The sequence below is a fragment of the Limulus polyphemus genome, unplaced genomic scaffold, assembly GCF_000517525.1.
Source record: "Limulus polyphemus unplaced genomic scaffold, Limulus_polyphemus-2.1.2 Scaffold1469, whole genome shotgun sequence".
NCBI classification, from domain to species: Eukaryota; Metazoa; Arthropoda; class Merostomata; order Xiphosura; family Limulidae; genus Limulus; species Limulus polyphemus.
In genome coordinates, this window is record NW_013667079.1 from 16,911 (window position 1) to 43,484 (window position 26,574).

Here is a 26,574-nt window from a genome sequence, read left to right on the forward strand (position 1 = left end):
ATTGATTGTTGTAAGAAGACAGGGGCTGAATTAGCAAGCCTGATTATGGAAACACTCAAGCATTTTGGGATACCTATTAAAGATTGTCATGGACAGGGTTATGATAACGCTCCCAACATGTCTGGCAAGTACAATGGTACCCAACAGCACATATTTGCTGTTAATCCACTGTGCATTTATTCTCCATGTGCCTGCCATTCACTAAACTTATGTAGAGTAGATTCTGCATCATGTTGCACGAAGGCAGTTATACTTTTTGGAGTAGTGCAAACAGTTTACAATTTGTTTTCTTCCAGTCCTCAGCGCTGGGCTATTCTCAAGGAGTATGTGGGCAAAGCCATCCACAATTTGTCAGGTACTCATTGGACAGACCGAGAGGCAAGTGCGAGACCATTTGCAGCACATCTTGCTGAACTATGACTCATGCTAAAGAAACTTCTGTCTCTCAACATCACGCCAAAAACCATTAATGAAGTCAATGGTGTAATCAGATACGTGTCATCCTTCATTTGCATCCTTATGTCATCAATGTGGCTGAATATTCTCGTACAGATCATCCAGGCAAGAGATGCTACAGTCGATGTAGAGGTCTCAAATCTAGAGCAAATCTAGGTCTCAATTCTGCATTACTGAACTCATTAAAGTAATTCTTGACAATGTGTTTAAACTTTCAATAAATTATCCAATTAAATGAACAGATGTTTACATTTTTTCTTTTCTCAAAATGATATTGTTGATTGTTAAAGGCCTTTGTCCACGAAAAATTTCACAAAGGAAATCGGCACTTTAAGCCGTAACTTAGTGCCATTAAGACTTAAAATATTGCTAAAATTACTAAAAGTCTAGAGCTTCCCTCTTGGTCTCCCATCAGGAGCTCAGCTCCTGGATCCCGCTGGGGGCCCACCGCCACTCTCGATGGCCCTGCAAACTGCTGTTGGTTGCTGACAAAGGACTCAAACTTAGATTAATCTGTAAAGAGCAAATGTTTCTAGCTGTGCTCATTCCATTTTAAACTTTCAGTTTGGTTATATTTTTCCCAGCAGTAGTTTTCAAGTAACTAAACATCCACTGAGACAATTTCATGCTAATATGGATCTCACAGTTCTTGAGATAACTTTCTGACTTGTATTTACAGCAAAGTCCTTGGCAAGACTTGAACATTGTCTGTCTCATAAGGAACATACCCCGAGATACTTAACATCTCTTTTGGCGAGTTTACTTTTCTTTTATATCTACCACTCCTATTATTAACAGTAACAGTTTCATAAACTCTTTTCAAAGTCTTGCTGCAGTTTTTCAATCCTTGAAGCCAAAACTAGATTCAAACTACTAGAACTTTCCATAGTATGACTGCCTGTACTTTTACAGGCTTTACTCTGGTGTAACATTTCTGGTTGGTTGGATGATCGGTCATAATATAAACTGTTCATGTGAGAGTACTCTGGTGCAGTTCATTTGCACACAATGAAGGAGTGGCATTCTCTTAGTGTTTTCTGTTTATACCATTTTTACTCACCATTTCCATAATTATTTCCAATGCCATATAAGCTAACGAGCCTTAACCCACTTAACTAACCCTTTGGGTGACTTGGATCAGATATTCTGGTTGTCTCTGTTAACAAACATTTACCCACTTTAATGTTATGTGTGACAATATGTAGAACTATATTTTACATATATTCAGCATGTGAATCACCTCTGTGACAATGGATAAACTTGTTTTTATAGTTATTAATGTCTTTACCCACTTTTTTTTAACTGTCTCAGTGATAAAGGATAGACCTTAGTGTTATCTATGTGAATGTAAATTTATCCACTTTGACAACTATGTTTGTGATGAGTCAGACTTTTATTTCAATCTATGTGACAAAGAATAAACCTTCACATTACATAAGCTATATGAGGATATCTTTATCCAATTTGGTAACCTTTATTTTACTGTTTACTCTCCAAATTCTAAGATTAAACCTTCATATTACCTCTATGACTATGTCTTAATTCACTTTGATAACTTTTTTGGTGAGAAAAATAAAAGCTTGATATTAAATGTCTAACATGTCTCTACCCACTTTATTGAATTTGTGTGCGGAAAGATCAGAAACTCATTTTCTATATGTTACAATGCCTTTATACAATCTGTTAATGCTCTAGGAAAAAAGCTTTTTATTTTATGTATATTATACCTTAATGTTACCTATATTAATACGTCTTCATGCATATTGATAACTATGTGTAACAAGGAGTAGAACCTCATGTTGTATAAATTTAATAAATCCTTTCCAACTTTAACTCTGTGCTGAAAAGGATTAGACTTATGTTATATGTATGCTTGATATATCTTGACCCATTTTGCTAATCCTTTAGATCATATGAATTAGAAATTAATTTTTTCTCTGTTAACAGCATTCATCCACTTTGATAATACTCTGTGATGAGGTTTAGAGGTAATGATTTATCTTTCATATTATAGAAAAATATCTTAGCCACTTTTATATTTGTCTCAGTGACAAATGTTAGATCCTACTGTTATCGACATGAACATGGCTTAATCCATTTTGATAAAAAATTGTGACAAGAATTATACAAGTGATTTTATCTATGTTTAACATGATTTTCCCAATTTAATACCTCCTTATAACATGAATTTAACCTTTACATGTACTTTATGTTTAATATTTATTTAAATACTTTGTTAGCTGTCTGTGTTATTTATGTTTAACATAGTTTTACCCATTCTGCTAATTCAACATATGACAAGAATTAGAATTCTAGGTAAAATCTTTTTTAGCATCTCTTTAACCATTTTGTTAACACTATATGGGAATAACTGGGCTTTTATTTTACACAAGTCTAATATTTGTTTTACCAAATTTATTAAACTTTTGGGTGACAATAATTTAACATTCTATTTTCCCTATTTAGTATGTTTTTACACACTAACTGTCTGAGTGTCTAAGATTATACCTTCATATAATCTTTGTTAGATACAATTAGGACTATAGCTGAAAGCAGTTTCAATAGCGAGGGAGTACCCAACTCATGAGTCAATGCACTTTAATTATTTCAGGTTTTATGATATAAGTAGGTCTAGTTAGCTTATTATATAAGATTAGTTTCTTACTGTATTGTAGCTTTTCATCAGAAGTTCTTAATAATTTAAAATTTTTTACTCACTTTGGTAAATATCTCTCTGTATGTCAAGGATTAGCACCCTAATGTTATGCATGTTTAACATGTTTTTTTCTACCAACTTTCTAAATTATTTATATTTAACTTCACAAGAAAAGCCTCAAAAATATGTTTATAGTGTGTGTTGATAGGCCAACTATGATATTACTTGTTATAGAGAAAGTCACAAAAGCTAACAAATTAAAACCTAGTAGAAATACTTTAAAACCTCTTACTTCAGGACGTGGGCTCCAGAGTCGAACCACAAACTCTATACCACTAGTTGCTAAAAGACAATGACTTGGATGAGGTTGCAAACAGTTGACAATAGAATCATCTCCTCTTAAGACACGGACAATGTTAGTAGTTTCTCTGTCCCATATGAAGAAAGATCCATCATCTGACCCAGCTAAGATGTACTGTCCATGACTGTGGAATGTTTAAGAGAAACAAACTGTGGATATTTCTTAGAAAAATAAAGGAAATGTGTTACTTAAAGGGAAATATTTTGAATATGAAGTTTAGTATCTTTGTTATCATTAGTATTCTTTTAATTGACTAACATAATAAACTCAGTTTTAAATGTAAATAATATGAAATCACAAAAAATTTAAGTGGAGATAAAGCATGTTGAAGAATGGTCTTTAATGTTTAAACGTTTGTTTTTTTGTATTGATTTTAGGTTTTCAATGTTAAACAAATTTTAGCTTGTGTGTGTGAATTGATCACCTAGGTCAGTGTTTCTCAACCTTTTTTTTTGTTCGTGGCTCCCTTTTGAGTTTGATTTATCTCTGTGGCCCCACCCTTCATAGACACTGTTACTTAGGAAAAAGTTACTTTATTTCCACACTGTTGATTTAAATATATTTATAATATTATTTTTACAATATTGTATTGTTTTTAAATATTTTGTTTATAACATACTGTTTACTTATACAAGTAAAAATTATTCTGTTAATCATTGACATTTTATTCAGTGTGATCCTTGGGCCTGATGAACACTTGAAAGTTTTTGCAGTGTGGTCAATGATAAGCGAAGATCACCTCTCTTCACAACATCGAGGCAGTTACGTATTTTTGAAAGCAATTAAGTCACCCGACTAAAACCAGATAAGATGTGGGAAATGCGATAAAATACAACTTTGCCTTCTCCCAGAGCTGTGGAAACTTATTAGCTATTTCACTACTTATCCAGAAATAATGTTTGTCACATTTGAATCTAGCTTGGGGTGTTATATCACTCTGCTGCTCTTGCGAATCAATCGAAAACATTCACAGATACCAGACAAACATTTTGATTGTTAATCGAGTACTAGTCGCATCTGGTAACTTGACTCCTGAGCTGTGGGGGATATGGGGAGAAGGGAACCTTTGATTCAATTTTAAAAATTTTATTTGGGCAGTGAAGTTTTGGTGGCCCATTCATAATTTACTATGGCTCGTTAGAAACATGGCATGGCCCACACTGAATACCACTGACCTAGGTAACAGAACATAAAAATTTCTACAGATTTAGCTAACAAAATACAAAAAATATACACAAATTTGCATGTCCATCTAATGGAATTCAGAGTATCTACAAATTAAGAAGATAACTACAGAATACTAAGAATATCTATACGTGTATTGTTTTAGCTGATGAAATAAAATAAAAGAATAATGTAATAAATTATGGTGAACATCTAACCATCTATAGTTCCAGCTAATTAGACAGAAAGAATTAATAACTAACAGGTGAAGTCTACAAAAACAAATAACAAGAAACATGCCTAGTTAAAAGTAAACACCAGTAACTAATATAATTATTAGTACTAACTGAACATGCAAAATTCCTTATGTACCATGCTTAGTTAATGAAACACTTTTAACAGAAATGGCTAACAAAACAGAAAAAGGGCTAATTAAACAACCACATATAAAATCCACAAGTACAATATGTGGTTAAAACAACAAAAGAACAAGAAAACACCAACAATTAATTGAGTGCAAACAACATCCACAAGTAATATGTCTGGTTAAAGCAACAACAGATCTTGCTAAAAGAACAAGGTAACAACAACAATGGGTACCCCTTTAAACACTTTTCTATACAAGTCACTGAGTTACATTCAAAATTTAATTAAAGACCTTTACTATCAATGTATGTGAATGAAATTAACATTATAATGTATGTTACGATCCAATGTTTTATCTTATCTATGTTTTAAGTTCTTTATTTCAAAAGAGAACTTTAAAAACTACTTAAAACTTCAATTTTTTGTCACATGACCCATAAGCTATGAAAAATCTCAACTTTCGCACTTTCAATCTTGTTTATGATAACTCCAGTCATGTAGATATATGTCTAGACATTAAGTATGTTTACTTGTCCTATTCAAAGTTCTCTGGCTAAATGGAGTAGAAACAAGTAATAAATTTTGTCAACCTCTGACAGGTGCCATGTCCACCTTCTATACATTTGCTTGAGCTTTATAGCATACATGTAGAGGTTACATATACATGTATAAGCTCATTAGAAAGAGCTTATTTTATGCTATAATCAAACAACAGTTATTTTGAAATTGGCATGCAGTAGATGCAACTGCCTGTACTATTGTTGGCTGCTTAATCAACAATAGCACTTATGGTTGTTTCTAAGCTAAATTTGTTAGAGAAAAAGTTAAATTGTATTTAGGTTTTACTTTTATGTCTCAGTTAGTTATGTATTATTTATGTTTTAAAATGCATAATTGAATGGTTTAAAGATTTTGAAAATACACATCATACTTTGTGTCAGTTCTCAAGGCTTAAGATCTTGTGCGAGGGGGAAAATTATTTTGCAGAAAGCTTGTGCATCTTTATTAAAGATACTGCAATTATGCCCTGAGGAGACAGTTGACTTGTGCCAAGAAGAGTAATAAAAAGCAAAGGACAGGTAAGGAAAATTAAAAATTAACTATATGTGAAAAGGAAAAGACACAAAATTACACGCATGATGCAATGAAGATATTTTAAAATTATTCAACAATGAGTAAAAAAGGTATGTACATATTTCTATTTCTAAATTATAAACATTTAATTGCACTGTACACTGATGATAATAGCAAGAGTTAGTGATATGGTAGAGAAAATAAAACATAAACATTTACCTTAAAATCTTTTGATATTTATTTAGGACATTCTAGAAGTTATGCAAATGAAATATGAAAACTGTATGATGAAGTATTTTTATACTTAAAATGAAAATCACCTTGCACTATTCACTATTTGAGTGCAAATAACTACAATAGATAAATAACACAGTTTTAGTAAAAACACTTAATTAAAATAATGTCATTCTTTGTGTACAAGATACATATAATCTTTAACAAAATCTTACACATTTTTGTGAGGATAAATTAAGAAATCTCAAAGTTACTGTATGTATTATTGTGCACGTGAAATTTCCATTATGGAGCCCTGGAAATTGCAGTGGCCTGTAGTGAAAGGATTTACAGAACAAGGAAGCACTAAAGACTAATAAATCACAAACAACATCCAAGCATAGTAAAAGGAACACCTACAAAAGATCCAATTAATAGAACAGAAAAATCAATATATCATACCTCACAGAAAACAACCATAAATATCCCTCGTTTAGTTAATATAATCCAAGCAAAAACAAAGAAATATCTGAAGTAATTGTAAATTATAATTATATTTCTCTGTTTACTCCATATTTTAGATTAATTACTACAAGTTTTTCAAACTTCTTGAGTCAAAAGACATTTAAAAATTTAAAGTACAGGGTTAGTTTAAAAGCTCAATTTTATAATTACTTTATGAATAAAATTTATTTTCTATGAACAGAAACTTCTTAAATAACAAAATGAAATATTAAACCAAAATTACAAAAGGTATCTAAAGATCTGAAATCATTAAATAATAATTTCAATAGACAGGCTGGAACAACACAATTTACAATGTGTACTCATATTTCAGTGAATCTTCCAAAACGTCCAATGTAATTTAGACCTACAAATTGATGTGGTGATTGAAAAATAAATATCATCTTTGTAATTCTAATCAACATCGTTTATTTTTCGTTTACTACATTTTAGCAATAAATAAAGAAACAGTCTCAGGAACTGTGTATGAGGGTAAGAATTTTATAGTGTTTTATGGTTGTCTACCACTAAAACAAATTATTGAAGGTGTAAAAACTGTTACATTAAAATGAGAAATTACTTTTAGACATACAATCACCTCGTGTTGTCTCTCAGAATTTCTAATGCATACTAGAGATATTTACACATTTTGATAATACAGTTACAAAAAAATGACCTTTACACTCCAGATAATTTATAAGAGAACTTTTATTTTAACTGACATTTCACCTTTACAGCTTCTCCATGTACTAGCTCTGAAGAAATTGCAAAGGTGAAATGTCAGTTAAGATAAAAGTTATCTTTATAATTGTCTGAAGTGTAAAGGTCATTCTTTTCCAACTTTATTATCAAAATACAATAATTTCTGCCCTTTCTGTAGAATTTTGAACTTTTTAAAAAGTAAAGTAAATATTTTACATACCTCCCAAAGAAATTAGCTTCTTTGATGTCTGTAGTTGTATTACAATGGCCACAAAACCGAGATTCATAGTCATAAGCTGAAGCACGCCATGTTTTTTCCTGTTCTGACAAAGAAGGTTTGCGATGACGGGGACTCATTCCATTCTCTGTGGAGCTGTGGGATTCCTGCTTGTTATCACATCCTGTATCTTCTGTTTCTGTGAAAAGAAAGAAAAGAAAAATTTACAAATGATCTGACAATATCCTGGTAGCTCAGAAACAGAAGAATTGTTTACTTAGAAAATATCAACTTTTTTCTCATTTCTTTATACAAACAGTGATTAATTAACAGGTTAGGGGAAGGAGTCCTTTTTTTCAAAATGGGAATATTTTAATATGTGAAATTTGAAAACTTTGGAAATATTTAATGGGGGGGGGGGGTCATTAGTTCCCAATTCCTCAAATCAGCAGAACAATAGTGTAAAATAATAGTACTTCCATCTCTTGCAAATTTTAATTTTAACAGGAATAAAGAAAATATTAATTGATTCTATTCCTATAATAAATAAATAAAAGCTCAAGAACATACCTTTTCAGTCACATTTCCATGAACAGTAATAAATTATTTTAGACTGACTTATATATAACCAACCAGCTGAATGCCTGTCATATAACAGTAAATACTGATAAACATTATTTCTCAAAATTAAATCTAAATAAATGTTTTATGAATATGATTTCTAAAAACTATTTATATTATAGTAACAATATATAAATATAAAAAATGTTTATCCTTTTTCTAGTATTTCACAAAAACATTTCTTGTGTATATTTGGTCATCTATTTTAAATGGTCCTTGATTAGAATTTTGACTTATGTATATATTTTATGTTATGTTTAAAGCCTTATAGATTGCAAAAAATTGATTCTCCAAGAAATACCCTTACATGGTCAAATGTCTGACTCTGCATTTTATTAATTGTTATGGCAAAGGCAAAAAATTTGATGATAAAGTTCAAATACACAAAGATACAACTTTTTATAAAAAAATGCTTATAAAATGTTTGACTAAATTTTTAAATCTCTCTTACCTAAGTTGAAAAACATCAATAATAATGTATTGTAAAGTCATTTATTGGGTTGAAAAGATATTTGTGTTTGATACAGAAAGATGCTGATGTTTATATGTAATATGATATGATCTCCAATTTAATCTATAATGGTATTTATATTTTACCAAATATTCAAAGAGCTTGCTGTAAATATGATAATAAATATTAAAAAATAAATAAAACATAAAACCCGAAATCAACAGGGATTTGAACATGAGGCTTTCACATGATGGTTGAGTGCTATAATAACTGACACCCTGTCTTTGTAATTGAATATTAACAAATAATCCAAATCCCTAATAACCATATTATTGTTTTTCCTACTATTATAATATCTTGCTCTAAACATGATGAGTCAATAATTTAAAAAAATATATAAAAAATCACCTTTGAACTTGAGACAAACCACTAATCCAATTTGAATGTTACCAACAGAGAGTTGATTGTTACCAAAAAGAATGCATTATGAACAGAGAATGGTTTTTATTATACACAATATATGATTACTTAATGTACAAACATGTAAATAGCATTGTTTATTTCATTTATAACTTATTTCACTTGATGATTATAGGAAATTAATGATAAGGAAAATGTAAAATATTGTTATCCAACGGTCTCTATCTACTTCATTGCAGGTAGGGATGGCACCAGCCTTTTCTCGGTGAGAGGTGTTAGGTGGCTAGACAAAATATTGAGGAGGATGCACTCTACATCTTGTGGGCACACATAATGTGAAATTGAGGAAGTGAATCAAATTTAACAGTAATAAATTTTTATTGGTTGCAGGGACTACAGGGAAGATAGGCAGATTTTGGGGTAGCTTCAGCCTCAGCTAGCCCTCCCTTACTGTCACCACTAACTGCAGATACAAACAATTTTAAGAAAAAATTTGATTGCTAATAATATACTGAACAGTAAAAAAACCATTAATTATTGACTATACTATTACTATTATAAATAATAATAGTTATTATTATTATTATACATTTCAAACATATTATGGGTCTGTCACAACTATTCGTACATTAGAGAATGTTTAATGAGTTCAGTTATTGCTAAACTTCAAGAAATAAAATGTGATCTACATCTCAATCAGTGGTAAGTTAACTACCATTTGATTTTTCGACTTATGAGGCAGAATTTCCATCCAAGTTTGATGTATAGACCTATGATATTCAGTGAGCAAATAACATACATGTAGACTCAAGAATCCCTGTACTATACAAAAGTAGATGTAAGTAAGTTTTTTTTAACCATAAAACACATTTAAAACTGATTCCATAATGTTCAGTGCTTACTGGTGTATACATCCTGAAGATAGCCAGTTTTATAAATTTTAATATGGTACTGTATTTCTGTATAATGTTTTCGTCTGCTTGCTTTCTGGCCCATTTTCAGAAATTTGAACTTTAGACCAATATTTTTACTAGCTAACACAATTACAGAAAATTCCAAGAGACAACAGATGACAGTTGGTGGGAATTACTAATAAAGTTTAGATATGGTAACTGGAGTTAATTTTTTTGCTAATAATAGAGGGTAAAAAAATCTGCATGTTAGGGAAACTTTTACTTTTGATTTGGGGGAAAACAAAGGGCACAGATTTGTGGAATGGTGCCAGATACTAGCCCCAATAAATATGGTAGATTAACCACTTTTCAAATTTAAGTTGTGATACTATTTAACCTTCTTTCTATGGGCTCGATAGATTTCACTGACCTTGTGACCACCAGAGTTTCCATACTATAACTTTGGCAAGCTTTCAATAAACATTACAAGTTTTTGTACACAAAAAATTAGGTTTTTTAATTTGATATTTTTACTAATAATTGTCTGTGAAGATCTGGAGTCTGTGTTGGCTGCTCTGAATGCAAAACTATTTTCATGTTAAAATTAAAAATACTTTTCTTCATCTGAAAATTGTTAAATTTCATTGGCATAATTATTAAAATCTTCTAAATAAATATCAAATTTATATATTTTATCTGTTATTTTCTTTACTCTAAATCTATACACATTTAGTCAACTTGACTAACCTCATAATCACTAAAAAGAAAAATCTAAATTACCCTTTTTTCATCCAAGAATGACTGAAAATTGTAACAGAAAACTACAGTTCTTTATCCTAAATAACTTAAAAGTTCATAACATTATACATCTGTTTATACTTAAATTTTGTTATATTGCCTTTTGACCTGTGTATAATTAATAATCCCACCATACAAATTGTAAATCACTCAGAGAACACATAGCTAGTTACTGTATTTAATGACATAATGCACAAGCTGCTCACAAGCATATCTCATGAACAATTATTATTATTTTTCATTATCTTACCTAATAAGTTTCTAATTTTTACATTTTAGTTACTATCATAATAATAACGAAAAAAAATATACAAGGAAAACAAGAAATATGGTACTTATCTGTGTCCTCATTTTTTTTTTTGCTGTTGACTATTGATGAAAGTTAAGCCTACTATTTGATTGCATTTGAATACAACTTTGGGAGTATTCATACTTGTATTCAAATACTTTGGTAGGGAAAATTAAAATATTCGTATTTGAATTCAATGGCATAGTATTCGTATTCACTGAATGATTTAGTGAACAGTTGATGATGTAAAAGTAAATGTCAACTTTTGTACTCATCAAATTTCTAGACTGTCTTTATTACATCCACAGCACATTAACTTCTCTTTCAGTACAAGCTTCGTCCCCATGAGAAAGTTCCCCGTGGGAACGAAGTGTGTACTGAAAGAGCAATTAATACTTTTCTGTATAGAAAATAACATAATATGATACATCACTTTCGATTGGTTAAAAATAATATAGTATTAAATGTGGGAGAGAAGTATTGACAAATCCTGAAAAAGAGGATGTGACAGGTAGTTGTGGCAAGAGGGTTCTGATTTTCTGTTTGATGGCTATGTAACCAAACAAAATTGAAGGCTATGAAAATTATGCTTTACCTGAGAGATGACAACATTATAATGAGTAATTTACTTTAAATTTCATACTTCCTGGAAGGGTGGTAAATAAACTAGAGAAGAGGGGATGTCTAGAAAAAAAGTCACATCTATCATACTAGGGGAATTCAGGATTTTTTTTAACATTGCCTTATGAAATTAAGAACTTAAAACTTATATACTATTAAAATATGGATTATTAGCTATGATTGTATGTTATACTAATTGGTATAACATGAATAAAAAGTAGTTAAATTAAATTTTGAATATAAATTACTAAAAACATTTTGACATGTGCAGTAAAGGATGCCCATGGCAAGAGGGTTAAATCATGTAAATATTCTCCAACCTCATTAAAAGTTATTGTATTACATGGTTATTAATCCAACCAAGAGGATTTGAGTTGGCTACTAAACTGCCTTCAGTGGCAAATGAATGCTTCATACTTCCTACTGCTAGATCTTGTCACATCAAGGCAAAATGTAAATACTGTGAGCAGCCTATTTCTATTTTAGGAAAAACCTGCTGACACATCCAAAGGTAAGCCTTTCTATAATTTTGTTAATATGAACTATATTCTATTTAAATTATAAAATATAATATAGGTAAACTAAATTTCTCATGCGTGTTAAACTATATTTTTTATTATTTTCATTTATTCAGTATTAAATGTTTTTATTATTTTTATTATAAACTATATTCTATAGTTAAACAATATTTCTCATGTTTTGAACTAAATTTATCATTTATTATAAACTATATTATATAACTGAGATACATATTTGTATTTCTAGCATAATCATGAGGCAAAGCTACAGAAGTCTACATCTGGCTCTGGTACTTTCGCCCAAGTGCAGCAGCATACTGTACAGAATCAACTAAATATAAGTCTACACACCCTTGTCAGAAGCATGTCACTAACAAACTCATCAATTTTATTGCCGGTACACTGCAACCCTTCTCAGTGCTGGAGTCAAAATATTTTCAAGATGGCAGCCATAGATTCTTGGTATATTATTCCCAGTTGCAAGCATCTGTCCACAAGTTTGATGAAGTCCAATAAAAAGTCATCTGTCTACTGCAACTTGTACCATAAATCAATGTTGCTGTGGACATCTGGAGTATCAGACAAATGCACAGCTTTCTTGGAGTCAATGGTCATTTTATACTTGACTGGAAAATGCAAACGGTTATGCTGGCATGTTGGCATTTCAAAGGGCATCACACATCTGATAACAGTGCAGTTCTATATGATGAAATAATAAATCTCTTTAACATCAACAACAAGGTCTCATATGTGATATCTGATAATACAACCAACAACATGATCAAGGCTTTCTGCTTGCCTGGATTTGAACCACAAACACTACCTAGTGTGAGAGATGGTGATAGCTCATCTATATATAGTGACTCAGAAGATGAACTTTCAGATGAATTTAAATCAGCTAACAATGTATTAAAATTTCTGCCTGAACATGACCCCAGCTTTTCCCACATGCTGCAGCTTGTGGTCATGGATAGCATGAAAAAAAGCTGGACCACTGCTGAAAGTAATTTCCAAAGCATCAGCCACTGCATCCTACATTCAAAAAATCAATGCAAGCAACTGATCTACTTGAGGGAGAGGGCAGAGTTCCATCAGTAACACCAACATGATGGAATCCAGAAATTAAGATACTGGTACAGCAAAACTTACTTTTCATGATTAAACTGTGCCTGAGATTTGGTGAAATACTGACATCTTTTGAAGAGGCAACAGATTTCACCCAAAATCAGAACATCGTTACCTTCAGTTATGTAGTGCCATGTGTTTATGGGCTGATGACTGAGATTGACAGTCCAGATATAATTTCAATCTTGTCTCTGCACTGAAGAAATCTGTTAATGCCCGGCTGACTCAGTATGAGCAATGAAGTGTCTTCTGCTTGGCTGTGGCAATGGATCCCAGATTTAAACTTGACTGGTATTTCACTAGACTTATAGTCTATGAATCCAATCGAATGCTCCTGCAGCAAGAAGTCAAGAAAATTTCCTCAACAAATAATCCTACAACCATGGAACCAAAAGAGGACTATAAATCCCCCTTGCAAAAAAAGTAAACTCTTTAGTTTCTTTGCTGTCTTTAAGAAACCAGCCATCTTCAGCGAATATAGAGATCAACACCTACCTCAATGGTCCTTTCCTGATGAAAGTAACCCTCTAGATCCATGAAAAAAAAAATTCTGCCCCCTTTGAGCAAAGTATTCATGAATACATTCCTATATATTTGTATTCGACTGCTTAGCATTATTCCTTTATTCGATTACTGATCTCCGGTATTTGCCCCAACCCTGGTATTAGTACATTAAATAATTTTTATTTAATTAAATAATACATCTAAAAAAACAGAATAATAACATGTATAAAGCAAACAATGTCCTATAACTATCATAATTTATCTGGCTTTCTAACTATGCGATAAGAGCCTTTAAAAATTTAGCTAAGCTTGTAAGAAAAATACTATGAGAGAAATTTTCAAACTGTAGGTAAAGTAGATAATACACAATATGTCATTTGATGGATTAAAGCTTTGGCTTTCTATTGGTTATAAATAATATAGAATAAAATGTCAAAAAGACCCTACTGGCAATTTGTAAAAGAGAGGATGTAATCGGTGGGCATGGCAAGTGGGTCTGATTTTTTGAGTTTATGGCTTCAGAAACAAATAAGATTGAAGGCTATAAAAATTATGCTTTGCCTTAGCAATATCTATATTGTAATGAGTAATTTAGATAAAATTCCATACTTTTCAGAGCTGGTAAATAAATTAGAGAAGATCTGGAGAACAATTGTCATATTAGGGGATATTGTTTTTTTTAAATATTTCCTCATAAAATTAAGAACTTAAAACTTAAATAATATTAAAATTTCATTTATTAACTACATTTTGATGCCAAACTTATTTGTATACAATGATAATAAAGTAGTGTAATTAAATTTTGAATGTAACTCTCTAAAAAGCCATGACATGCACACTTTCACCTACTTGTAGCAATAGGGTTAAATGACAATCTGTGAAAATTATCTCAAAAACTCCAAAACCAATACTTTTAGCACTAAACATGTAAAAATGCCTAATATTTCTAAGATACACTACTTTTGATATTGATCCAAAGGATACTTGAGAAAACATAAGCAACATTATTCTAAAAATTGATACAGAAGAAATTTGACACACTATACGTACAATCATATCTTAGCTTTTGGTACAGAGATGGTATTGTATTCAAAGTATTACCAGCATTGATACAAATGTAATCTTTTCTCCCCAGTTTCAACTGACACAATGGTGAATATCAAATAAACTGTAACACTTCTGAACACTTACACAATGGAGAATATCAGATAAACTGTATGTAACATTTCTGAACACTTACACAATGGAGAATATCAGATAAACTGTATGTAATACTTCTGAACGCTGATACTGTGGAGAATATCAAATAAACTGAAAGCAACACTTTGCAACACTGACTTTCTAACACTTGTATAGGATATCTGACAAATTATATTTGAACACATCATTATTTAAGAGACTTAAAGCAACACTTTCTTAATTGCTCCTATATAGAATATAAAACTGAACTTGTAAGGAGATCTGACAGTCTAAAATCAACACTTTTCAACCATGACCCTTTGAGGAGTAGCTCACAAAATGAAACACTACTTTTCCAAACTAATCCTGTTGAATATTTGATGAACTGAAAGCAACACTTCTTAGTAGCTACCTTGCAAAGAATAGCTGAAAAACTATAAGCAAAACTTTGTGAAAATAACAGTGACAATCTGAAGACTTTAAACAACACATGTAATTCAAAAATAAACAGAATTTGAAATACAAGTTTTTATTTATGTGATTTATGTAATATATTGTATCATTTAAAGTTACATTTACCAACTGTTACAATATTCAAATTTTTATTGTTGTTTTGATGGGACATACAAAACAGTTTGGGTTTAGAATACATTTTGTGAATTGTTTTCTATAAAAAAGAAGGATTACGAAAAAAGAAGTTTAAAAAGTAGACAAAAATAAATATATACCTTCTCTAATATAAAATACTTAACATGTTCATTACAAATTTGTACAATACAAATTCATTTGCTATACCGTACTGATTTGTAATTTTTAACCCAGAAAATATTAGGAAATGCTTAATGAGTTCTTTTAAACAGTTATATCCCTTGGGATTACATGTATAAGAATATTACTGATTGAATATCTTTTGACTATTAAATAAAATAAAAATTAGTTTCAAAAGTTAACATTGAACCATCAAAAAACTCAAATTCATTACACTTTCTACACTAACTATATTTGTATTGCTCACTTATAGAAGCAAAAAAAAATGTTTCCAACAATTTTCTTTAGATATCTTTTTAATACTACAAACTCACCAGTTTCTGAAGAAGAGGATATAGCAGCTTTGATATCTCGGTCTAAAGCTACACAAGCATGACTCTGAGCATGGCCAGGGAATTTGTTTTTGAAAACCTAAAAATGGTCAAAGTTTGATTAACTCGTGAATAATCTGAGAGGTAAATTGAAGGCAAAGTGACTAAATCTGATATTTAGTGAGGACTCATTCTGAATGTACTGTAATTGTAATTAAACACGAAAAGCAAAATACCAATCAAAAAACAAAAAAATGGTGTACATATGATGCATATTGATTTACCTCAAATATAACCCATCTATTAAAATGCCATGGTTCATAAACTATCAATAATGCAACATTTGAAACAATATTAATACTGGATGGCAAGTAAGGAAATCTGTTACAAATTTCAAACTTAATGTAACTATCTATATGGCCTGAAGAATATAAAGCTCGACTCACGATCTGCAGGTTGCAAGTTCAACTCCATATAACTGAACACGCTTGCCCTTTCAGCAGTGGGGGCATTATAAGGTGATGGTCAATCGCACTAGTCATTGGTAAAAGAGTAACCCAAGAGTTGATGGTGTTGAGTAGCCATCTTTCCTATAGTCTATCACATCTAAATTAAGGATGGCTAGTACAGATAGCCCTCATATAGTTTGCACAAAATTCCAAAAATAAACAAACTATCAACATGTGCTAGGTTACAATAAACAAACATATATGGAATACTAAAACAAGTTGTACCACACAATCACACACAGAAAGTTGCACAACAAGCACACAAGCTTGTAAAGCATGAATGAAATAGTGTCAAGAAAGTGTACGTAAAGTATAATCTGTATAGCTCAACAGACTGTGCAAACTATCTAGAATGTTTTATTTTTCAAGTTTCCATATTCTCATCATTGTCTGATTTCCAAGTACACCATTATTCTTGCATTTATTTGCATGCTTCCTTTAGAACTGTAATGAGGATCATAAGGAAATATATATGTCTGATTTACCTTCTACCAGACTCACTTTTGAGCTGTTTTGAATGCTTCCTTTAGAAATGTAATATGCAAATCATGTACATGTCATATTTCCATGAACCAGCTTCATTCACAAACTGTTTGGTGCGGTTCCTTTGGAAAATATGTAAACTGAATATGCTCATGGGACCCCACTGAGCCACTGCCCGGTTTCTATCACCTAACCAGAATGCAATGAACACAGGCAAACAGGCTGAGGTCAGGCCAAGGCAGAACAGCGGCCAACCTGCATCGATTGGGTTTTTGTGAATCCCCTACATGCCTAACATGTTAGGAATCCCCACAAGACACAGACCATCTCGTGTTGCACTGTCCGGTCACTGCGGTCCTGGGGGGGATATGGTACAATCCATGAAGTGGGTTAGGCATTCATTGACTGGATCATGACTACAAATTTGGAGGTGTGAGAAACACTGTACGGAACTACTACTATGGGCACAGTAGAATGTTGAGATTGGGAATTTTAGAAATATATTAAAAATGAGTGTATGTAAGTTTAATCCTCCACTTAGCATCATTCTTGAGATGTTTGGTATGGTATGCTTAAAAAAATGTCATGAAAGTCACTTGGACTTGTGTATGTTTGATTTTTCATGTACAAGCATTATTCCAATTATGTTGCAAGCTCCTTTCAAAATGTGATAAGAATCACAATGACTTATATATGGCCATCTCCTACTAAAACTAAAATTCCTGACATATTTTGTAATAGAGTTTGTATTTCAAAGAAAATCATATAAACTGAAAGCTTTCAGATAGGTTTAAAATTGTACTGTTTTTAAGGAATGTTATTCTTAATAACTTACACTTTTAGAATTCAAATGGGTTTTTATCTTGGAAATATTAAAAACCTTCTCTTGTTAAATTTTCTCCCATGCTGTCAACAGTCATGTGACTTTAGGTTCTGAAAGTCCTTAATGCAATGTAGAGGATGCATTAACTTTTCCAGAGTTCTCTACTCTCCAACATGACTTATTGCACATGCATCAAGAGAATGCTCCCCCCCCCAAAAAAAAATCCCAATTTCTTTGTTGAAGTTGTGATAGAAAACCACATATCTCCCAGTTGTAGGGAAGTGGGTGGGAATGTATTTCAGAGGTTAGCACCTGTTTGCAATTAATTTCAATCCTAAACATGTAAAATTCAAATTAAGTACACTTACTTCTGAAATATACCCACAGTGAGATGGAAAAGAGAATTGGAGAGTCATAAGAACCATTATTTCTCCAGAAACGTGGCTATTAGACAGGAAGGTAACAGCTTAGACCACAAAAAAATGAGAGATCTGATCAGCCAAAAGTCAATGGAATGGAATCATGAAAAAACCGTGTGAAGTAGACTAGCCCACTAATAAAACAATGAGAAAAAGAAGCCTCCTTCTCAATATGGCACCTCATTGTCCAAGACACTCTTTAAATAACATATAAGAAGGGTTAGACAGAATGTTTGTATCTGTGGAGTCATGTATATTCTCAGGTAGTGGTGTAAAAGGTATACGAGGTCAGAAAGCAATGCATTGTCTTGTGCCTGTAGTGGAAGATTCTCAGAGAAAGGGGACCAGTAATAAATAAATGCAGAACATGCTCTTGTTATTAAAGCTCCTTAATCATCATCTGAAAATGCCAGCCAAATTCATTAAACCTGTTTAGTAAGTGGGCACCCAAGGGGAATCGAAAAGATCCAGGCAGACATGAAAGTGGGTTGAGCAACTTTTGAGCAGTGCAGTGGGAACACAATATAAAGCTAAATAAAGGTAAAAATAACACCATAAGGTGTTCGAATTCCTGGTTGGACTAAGAGACATCATATGTAAAATGAGCATCCTGTCTCCAATGTTTTGAATGCTTATGCATGGATGATCATGCAGAGGTAGGAAAGGTAACCACCAAGCCATCATAAGTCTCCAACTGGCACCCTTTGTCTACTTCAAGAGAGCAGCAGCACCAGTGCAAAAAGTGAAATTTCTTTAAAACAATTTCAGATATATGTAACGTGTAACAGTTCCAACTGGACAAATCCATTCAAACACAAGCATGTTGTATTATAGAGGACAGACCAAGATTTTTCTGAAATCAAACAATTTCTGAATTCCTTGAAGTTATCTTTATGAGATAATCATGAATAGCCTTAAAAGAACATAGAATGTGTTTTTTGAATCCTCCAGTACCAATCAGGGCAGGTAACACAATAGGCAAGAAACAGTGGTTACATTTTCTTGCAGCTAAAGTTTTAGGTAAAAAAGCACAATCTGAATATAAGTCTAAGGCCTTCCATGAAAACAATGTACATGAAGCAATGAAGGCATAGATACCAGAATGTCTACAGCCTAATGAAAAAAATAAAATATTTTTTTTAGAACAAAGGGTTCATACGGGGGTGAAGCTACAAACATAATACCAAACCCAAATCCTATTTAAGAAAATGTCTAGGACTTAGGGTCATTGAAGAAGAAATGCTCAGAAGTCTTTGAACATGGGAACAAAAGAGATTGATGGCTTCCATGGCATCTGAATATGGCAGATAAGACAACTCTGTAATCAGCTATGGAAGAAAGTGATAAGGCATGACCATGAAAGAAACATAAGGAAAGAAGCAGTTTGTGAGGAGTTAAAAATAAGCAAGATATATTATGTCTAAATCACCAATGAGACTGATAGACAGCCAAGGAAGAACACTGGCAACAATGTGCTAATATTTGAGCCATTTAGTAAGAGAATCATGCTTTTCATATAAAAAACTGAACAACAGCTAGCTACAAAGCCACAGACATCGAACATTGATGTTGGAAAAAAAATAGACATTTGATAATATTGTATTTGAAGATATTCAATGTTGGTTATTGGACTGGTTTCCTCTGAAAAAGTCAATGTAACAAGGGAAACCATGTTTGAGCAGGTCAAAGTGGACTGATGAGAAGAACCATGAACTTCAAGTAACTGATCTTTGCAAGTACTAAAGGATAAAGATGGAAATGAAAGTAGGCATAAAGGAAGAGGTTCTCCCAAGACTGAGCCAGAGTGCTCACTGCCAGAGAATTTGGACTGGAACCAGAGACCAGCAGAGTGAAAAAGATGGTTGACTGATGCAGCAAAGACATTAATATCAAAAGAAATCTCCATTCACATGGGCACTGAAAAAAAAAAGGTGCAATCACCACTCTGTGGGGAGAAACTGATGAACTAGAGAAAGAGAGTTTGAAAAATGTTTATTGCACTAGGAATGTGACAGGTTCAAATGTGAATAATTTTTAGATTGAAGCCAAGGAAGTGAAGTAAAGCAAAAAGTGAAAAACAAGTACTACTCTAAACTTGCTGAACAGCCCAAAGTTCTAACATGTTGATGTGAGCTGTTGCTTCCTAAGGAGTCTAAGAACTAGAATGATGATGATTCCTCAATACAGCACTTCAACCTAAAAGGAAGGCATCTGCATAAAGATGAAAGTCTATAGGGCAAGAAATAAAAGGAGACCTTGCTGTTGTATAAAGTCTCTGTTCAATCATAACTCAAGAGTGATGGAAGAAAAATGTGTGCTGCATGACAATGAGTCTGAAGTCAGACATCATTATGACACTGGAGGTGTTGCATATGAGAAGGCATCGAGCAAGTGGCTATGTGAAATGGAGTCATTGTCCCCAAAGCAGAAAAGATGATTTTGGCTGCAGTTGTGGAAGACATAAGAGTGTGTACAAGACACTCTAAGGCTTGCAATGCCACAGGAGATGGCTGAAATGTACCTTGGACTGTGTTGTTCCAAACTCCCAAATGTACCAAATACTGTACTGATATTAAATGTGAATTGAAGATGTGGATCATCATACCCAAAATGTAACCAGCAAGACAATCAACTGAGTATGTGTAAAAAATAGTTAACAAAAGAGTCAGAATAAGCCAATCATCCAAGTAAAAGTAAAAATGTATATGTTGAATGAAAGTTCAAAGATCAACAAATAAATCAGACTCAACAGAATACATATGAAACCAAAGTAAAGCTGGAGAAAAGGGCAGTGAACTGATAAACTACCTTTTCATGGCAAAAATAAGCTTCCTATATATCCTCCATAGCAATGACAAAAAAACTTTCATAACAAACTCACATTTTCCATTTTAAAATGAGGTTTCACCAGGAAAAGATGAGTTCAAATAGGCCTATGACATGTTTACAATCTCCTTATTTCTTTGGAACCACAAAGAGATAAGAGAAAAATCTAGAGAATTGTAATGAGTGACTTCGACTATTCCTTACTGCAGGAGATTTGAGACTTCCTGATCCAAAACTTGTAAGCAACTGGATTGGAAGCAAAAGACATTAAAACCTAATTGAAAAATCTGTCTAAGTCCAAAAGTCCCACAGATGAATCAATGATTTGAGATAAGTCCCTCCACAGTCCAGATGGGAGATCTGTCTGGAACAGGAAGAAAATCACCAAGTGGACCAAGAAAACTACCTTGGTTATGTTTACAATTGGCCACTGAGTAGGATCAAAAGGAATGAGTATAAATTACCGATGTTAACTGAGAAGCAGGAAAAGAAGGCAAGGCAGGAGAACAAATATTACTTGGTCATCTTGAAAAAGAATAACTAACAGAAGTAGGTTGAAATGCTAAAATCCTAATCAGTTTCTGCTGGAATGCTTTTCTGAATGGGAGACTAGTGCAGAAGAAAATTATGCAAAAACAAATGATGCATGGAGGAAATTATTTCAAGTTCAGCCGAAAAGTTTAGGGGGCTGAGTGCTTTGTAAAACAGCATGATGGGCTAATATATTAAAGGAAAATTGATTTCTAAGTTCAAAGTGAGAAAAGATAACAGCACAATTGTGAATAAGAAAATTTGGATTATAGCAGGAAATTCACATAACTGGACAGCATGAGAGAAAACTCATCAAAGAAAAGCTTTTAGTACTTCAAATATAAGACTAATTGATTTGAATCTACAACCTTCAAAAATTTGTTTTGACAAACAGTTTCTTGCTTCCTTTGTCAACTGTAATTCATATAAGCATCTGCCAAGATGGAGTTAGGGTATAAAATACTGAAAGTATATAATATTAAGCCATAAACAGTAAAATATTACCTTCATCCTGTGTAATTCACATAAACATCTATGAATTTTAATGTAAATACATAATAAACTAACCTCTAAACAGTCTCTGGCTTCCTTCATCAAATGCAATTTATAAAAACATTTGCTATGGTGGAGTTGAGAGTTTAAAATATATTGAAAATCTGTAAACAATCAAATACTTCCCTTCTACAGTGTAATGTAAATAAACATCTGCCATAATGGTGTTACTTTAAAACATATTGGAAATACAAAAACTTACTTGTAAGCAATCTAATGCTTCCCTTGTCCAGTGTAACTCGTATAAACATCTGGCAAGACGAAAATGAGCTTTAAAATATTCTGGATCTAGTTTCAAAGCTGTATGACAGTCTCGAAGAGCTGCATATAAATCTCCATCCCTTGAAGAACATAGAACAAAGATAATAATAATTTACTAATTATAATACAATGGTGATAATAACTTAGAAACACACATTTTGTAAATCAAATATGGTAAACTGAATAAAACAAACTTTATAAAACAAATATGATAATAATTTAGTAATACAAAGATAATAATCAGTAAGGAACACTTTCCTTCCCATTTCAAACAAAAGATCAGTATTTTCTAAAAAATTTAATAATTATGTATTACTATCAACACAACACTGTCACTTGAATTTTGTTCACAAAGCAATTTTGTATTTATCAGAAAATGAACATATGTGACTTTTCTATAAATGTGGTTAAAATTTTACCTTGAAAAGAAAAGACTACATTACAGAATTTAATAGTAAATATCTATTAACACAAAAATCAACAAAATATAATCATATTTGTCATAAAGCAATAGTATTACACTTAGGGTATTTTTGAACACTACATTATTTAATTGGGTTTAATAGGGATTTTCTGAGAAGAAAATTGTAATGGTATTTCAACCACACCATGTTTGACAGATCCATTTCTGAAAACCTATTTTGCTCAATACCAAAGGTCATCAGGCTAGTTGTGACACAACTAACAAGATAATGGAACTGAAAAAATAATGCTGTTTTTGAAAATACAATAAGCCCAACAGTACTGTGTTATGACATACATAATTGATTATAATCATGCTTCACCAGCAAAAGGTACTTACACCATAAAAATTAGTAAAATATATTTTGACAGTATGACAAAGAATCTTTGATGTAAGCATACTCCTTTATCGTGTATATTTTTTTCAATTTTATGATACTCTTTATTTTTATAAAACACTAGACTTCTTTATGTTCTCTTTTTTCTTACCTATGATCCGTATGTATCTAAAAATTGGGTTTCTTCTCATTTTCATCTTTGTGCATACTTTCATTTTTTATCATTCATTTGTAATTATTTCAAGTTTTTATATGTTTCTCTAGTTAAAATATTGAAGTGCTAATAACTGCTTTAATTTCATGCATTGTGTGTGTGATTCCTTGACTGTGCTTGTCACTGAAAAAAATTGTTTTCATAGGGGGAAGTGGATGTTCAGTCATTCATCAATTGCTTACTTTTACTAGAAATAACCATTTTCAAGAACTTTTCCAAAAATTTTGGGAGTCATGTATACTTTTCAAGTTTTAATTAAAATAAAAGACAATTTCAAGGGCTTACACAATGGTATCACTTTAACATCAACACTGTGTGCATACAAACAGAGATGGTTCTAGGGGGTATATTTGGCCCCTAGTATCAAATAATAATCAATTTTCCAAAATCCCCTATGATTTGTAAGTTATACAATAGATGAAGACTTTGCAATTTACTATAATTGGATAAATTTTTAATTTTTTGTGTGTTCACTATGATGATCACTCTACCCACATGCTGTACTGTCCCTGCATACAGATTAATAACCACACTGACAAGTACAGTGGAATTTTAATTATAAACTTACCAGCCCCTTTTCATGAAAGCAGCTGCTCGGTTTCCATATAAGATTGAGGCTTCAGGATGAAGGTAAATAGCTTCATTGTATAGATGAATAGCTACAGGATATTGCTGTTTGTCAAACTTTTCATTGGCTTTAGCCTTTATGGCTTCCGCTTTTGCTGAGAGATGTCTATGATATTTACTGTAACAAGAAAGATGTTCTACTTCTCATTACAATCATAAAACATGACACCTACCTTTGCTTTTGTCTTTGTTTGTAGTTAAGTACAAAGCTACACAATGGGCTATCTGTGTTGTGCCTACCATGGGTATCGAAATCTGGTTTCTAGTGTTATAATTCCACAACTTACTTTTGAAATCAAATTTAAGAAGACAAATTCCAAAAATAAGAAATGTTACTCTCAGCTTTAATTTTCTGTGAATTCTACTTTTTTGAGGTTTGCATTAAGAGTTAATAGCAATAATCTGGGGATGGTAACATAGAAGACAAGGTAAATTAGAATATTAATAGTACAGAGGACTTACATTTGCAATAGCAAGAATGAGTAGTTGTTAGCTTACAGATTACTTTTATGGTGTATCACTTTTACGTAATTGATTTTATTTGAGAGCATACCATCTGACAATAAAAAACAATAGTTTGTGTTTCAAACATAGTAATAATCAAAGCAGTGACTTTTAATTAATATTTTGATATTACAAAAAAATTAATACAATATGCTGAGCAATGAAAACTGATCGAGCCAAAATATCTCCAACCTTGTTTCCTTATTTCTTTTAGAATCCCTATTTGCAGGTTTTTAAATTACCAATTTTTTTATTTATCATGCTTGATGGCTTTTTATATGCTCAACTACGGGTAAAATATTACCTGATATGGTAGCTCACTTTATACATTGTAATGATAATAAACATAGCTAGTAGCTAGCTGATATGGTTTTTACTTCATACATAATATAAGGTTGGCTCTATAAAGACACTGATTGTACAGTGTACAAAGCATTGAGATCTACATCTTACAGTCACTTAATGTTCATCTGTTACTGGCTGGTAATTCTTGTTTCCTTGCAATCCCTATTACGATCCACTATCATGGTTCATGATACATGTTTATTTTTAATTAAGCACAAAGCTACACAATGGGCTATCTGTGCTCTGCCCACCACGGGTATCGAAACCCGGATTCTAGCGTTGTAAGTCCGCAGACATACCGCTGTGCCACTGGTGGGCTCATGATACATGAAAACCCAACAGTTTTAGTGAATAAGTAATTTATGTCAATAGAACTTTCACCCTACCTCTTTTTATGAAATTAATTATACAAAAACTCTTAAGCATGAGTGAACAAATGACATATGTCAATAAGAATTCTGCCAAATCTCTTATCATGTAGTAAACTACATGAAAACTTAGCAGCACTAGTAAAAATATAATGTATATCAGTACGAGCTTTGCCCCACCTTTTACAATGTAGAAAACTATGTAAAATTATAGCAGCACTAGAAAACAAGTAACCCAACTCAAAAAAACAAACTTCAGCCCTATCTCTCTTCAGGTAGTTGTGGTATTCAGAAGTAATATAATAATCAAAAAGGTAAGTTATAAGACTGCAACACTGTTTGTAAAGAATAAAACAAAGACGGACACTAAGAAATAAAAAATAAACCTAATTTTAAGTCGACACAAAGCAATTTTTATTAATTGCACAACAAACTAATCTTTATTGGTCACATAACAATTTATATTATGACTCACATTAACTCATGATTGCTGTACAAGTCTATTTGACTGCTGATCAGCTCTAATGTTACTTTGGCACTCTCTGGCTGTTGGAGTGTAAAACAAGTTTAAATAGCAGTAAAAACTGAAATGTTTGTGTTTAATACTACATTTTTGGTCAGACCAATGCCCTGATGTGGTATTCCACAATCCTAGATTACCCCTGTCAATGATTTTTGTCATACAACCCTGTATGAAAATCTGTAACAACCCCGAAAATGGGTATAATCCACACCAAGGAAAGATGTTATACAGAAACTTAGCCATGAAAGTACAGTCTCTCTTGAATGAACACTGAAGTAGTCTGCCTACATGAAAAGGTTTTGAACAAATTTACTAAAATATACCATAATAAAAATATATCCTACTCTAGTTATGGAGCAGTAAAATTTGACAGTTTTCAGACACCACAAGAGTTGGGGTGGGGGTATTCTTCCGAAAATTTAGTGGAGCCTTAGACTAAATGGAACTTTTAAAAGCAAAAGAATACAAATCTGAAGAGAGCAAAAATAAAGAGGGACTTTGTTTACCACACGGTAATGAAATGCTGAGTTGTACGCTACTTTTTAAGAATATTGGGGTGGTCATTTCACCCCTCCTCA

General features: G+C 32.1%; 1 protein-coding gene across 3 annotated transcripts in view; it reads right to left on the reverse strand.

Annotated features, from left to right (window-relative positions):
- Positions 1-26,574, reverse strand: part of LOC106463720 (WD and tetratricopeptide repeats protein 1-like) — a 75,729-nt gene that overhangs the window by 7,152 nt on the left and 42,003 nt on the right. For 2 of the 3 annotated variants that reach the window (XM_013923781.2, XM_022391300.1), the window contains exons 11-15: positions 24,198-24,374; positions 22,557-22,695; positions 16,215-16,311; positions 7,717-7,912; positions 3,405-3,597 (exon numbers count right to left, since the gene is read on the reverse strand). In XM_013923781.2, coding sequence (XP_013779235.1) covers positions 3,405-3,597; positions 7,717-7,912; positions 16,215-16,311; positions 22,557-22,695; positions 24,198-24,374 — 802 coding nt within the window. Of the gene's footprint in view, positions 1-3,404; positions 3,635-7,716; positions 7,913-16,214; positions 16,312-22,556; positions 22,696-24,197; positions 24,375-26,574 lie in introns of those variants that run through there. The other variant, XM_022391301.1, reaches the window with a different exon arrangement.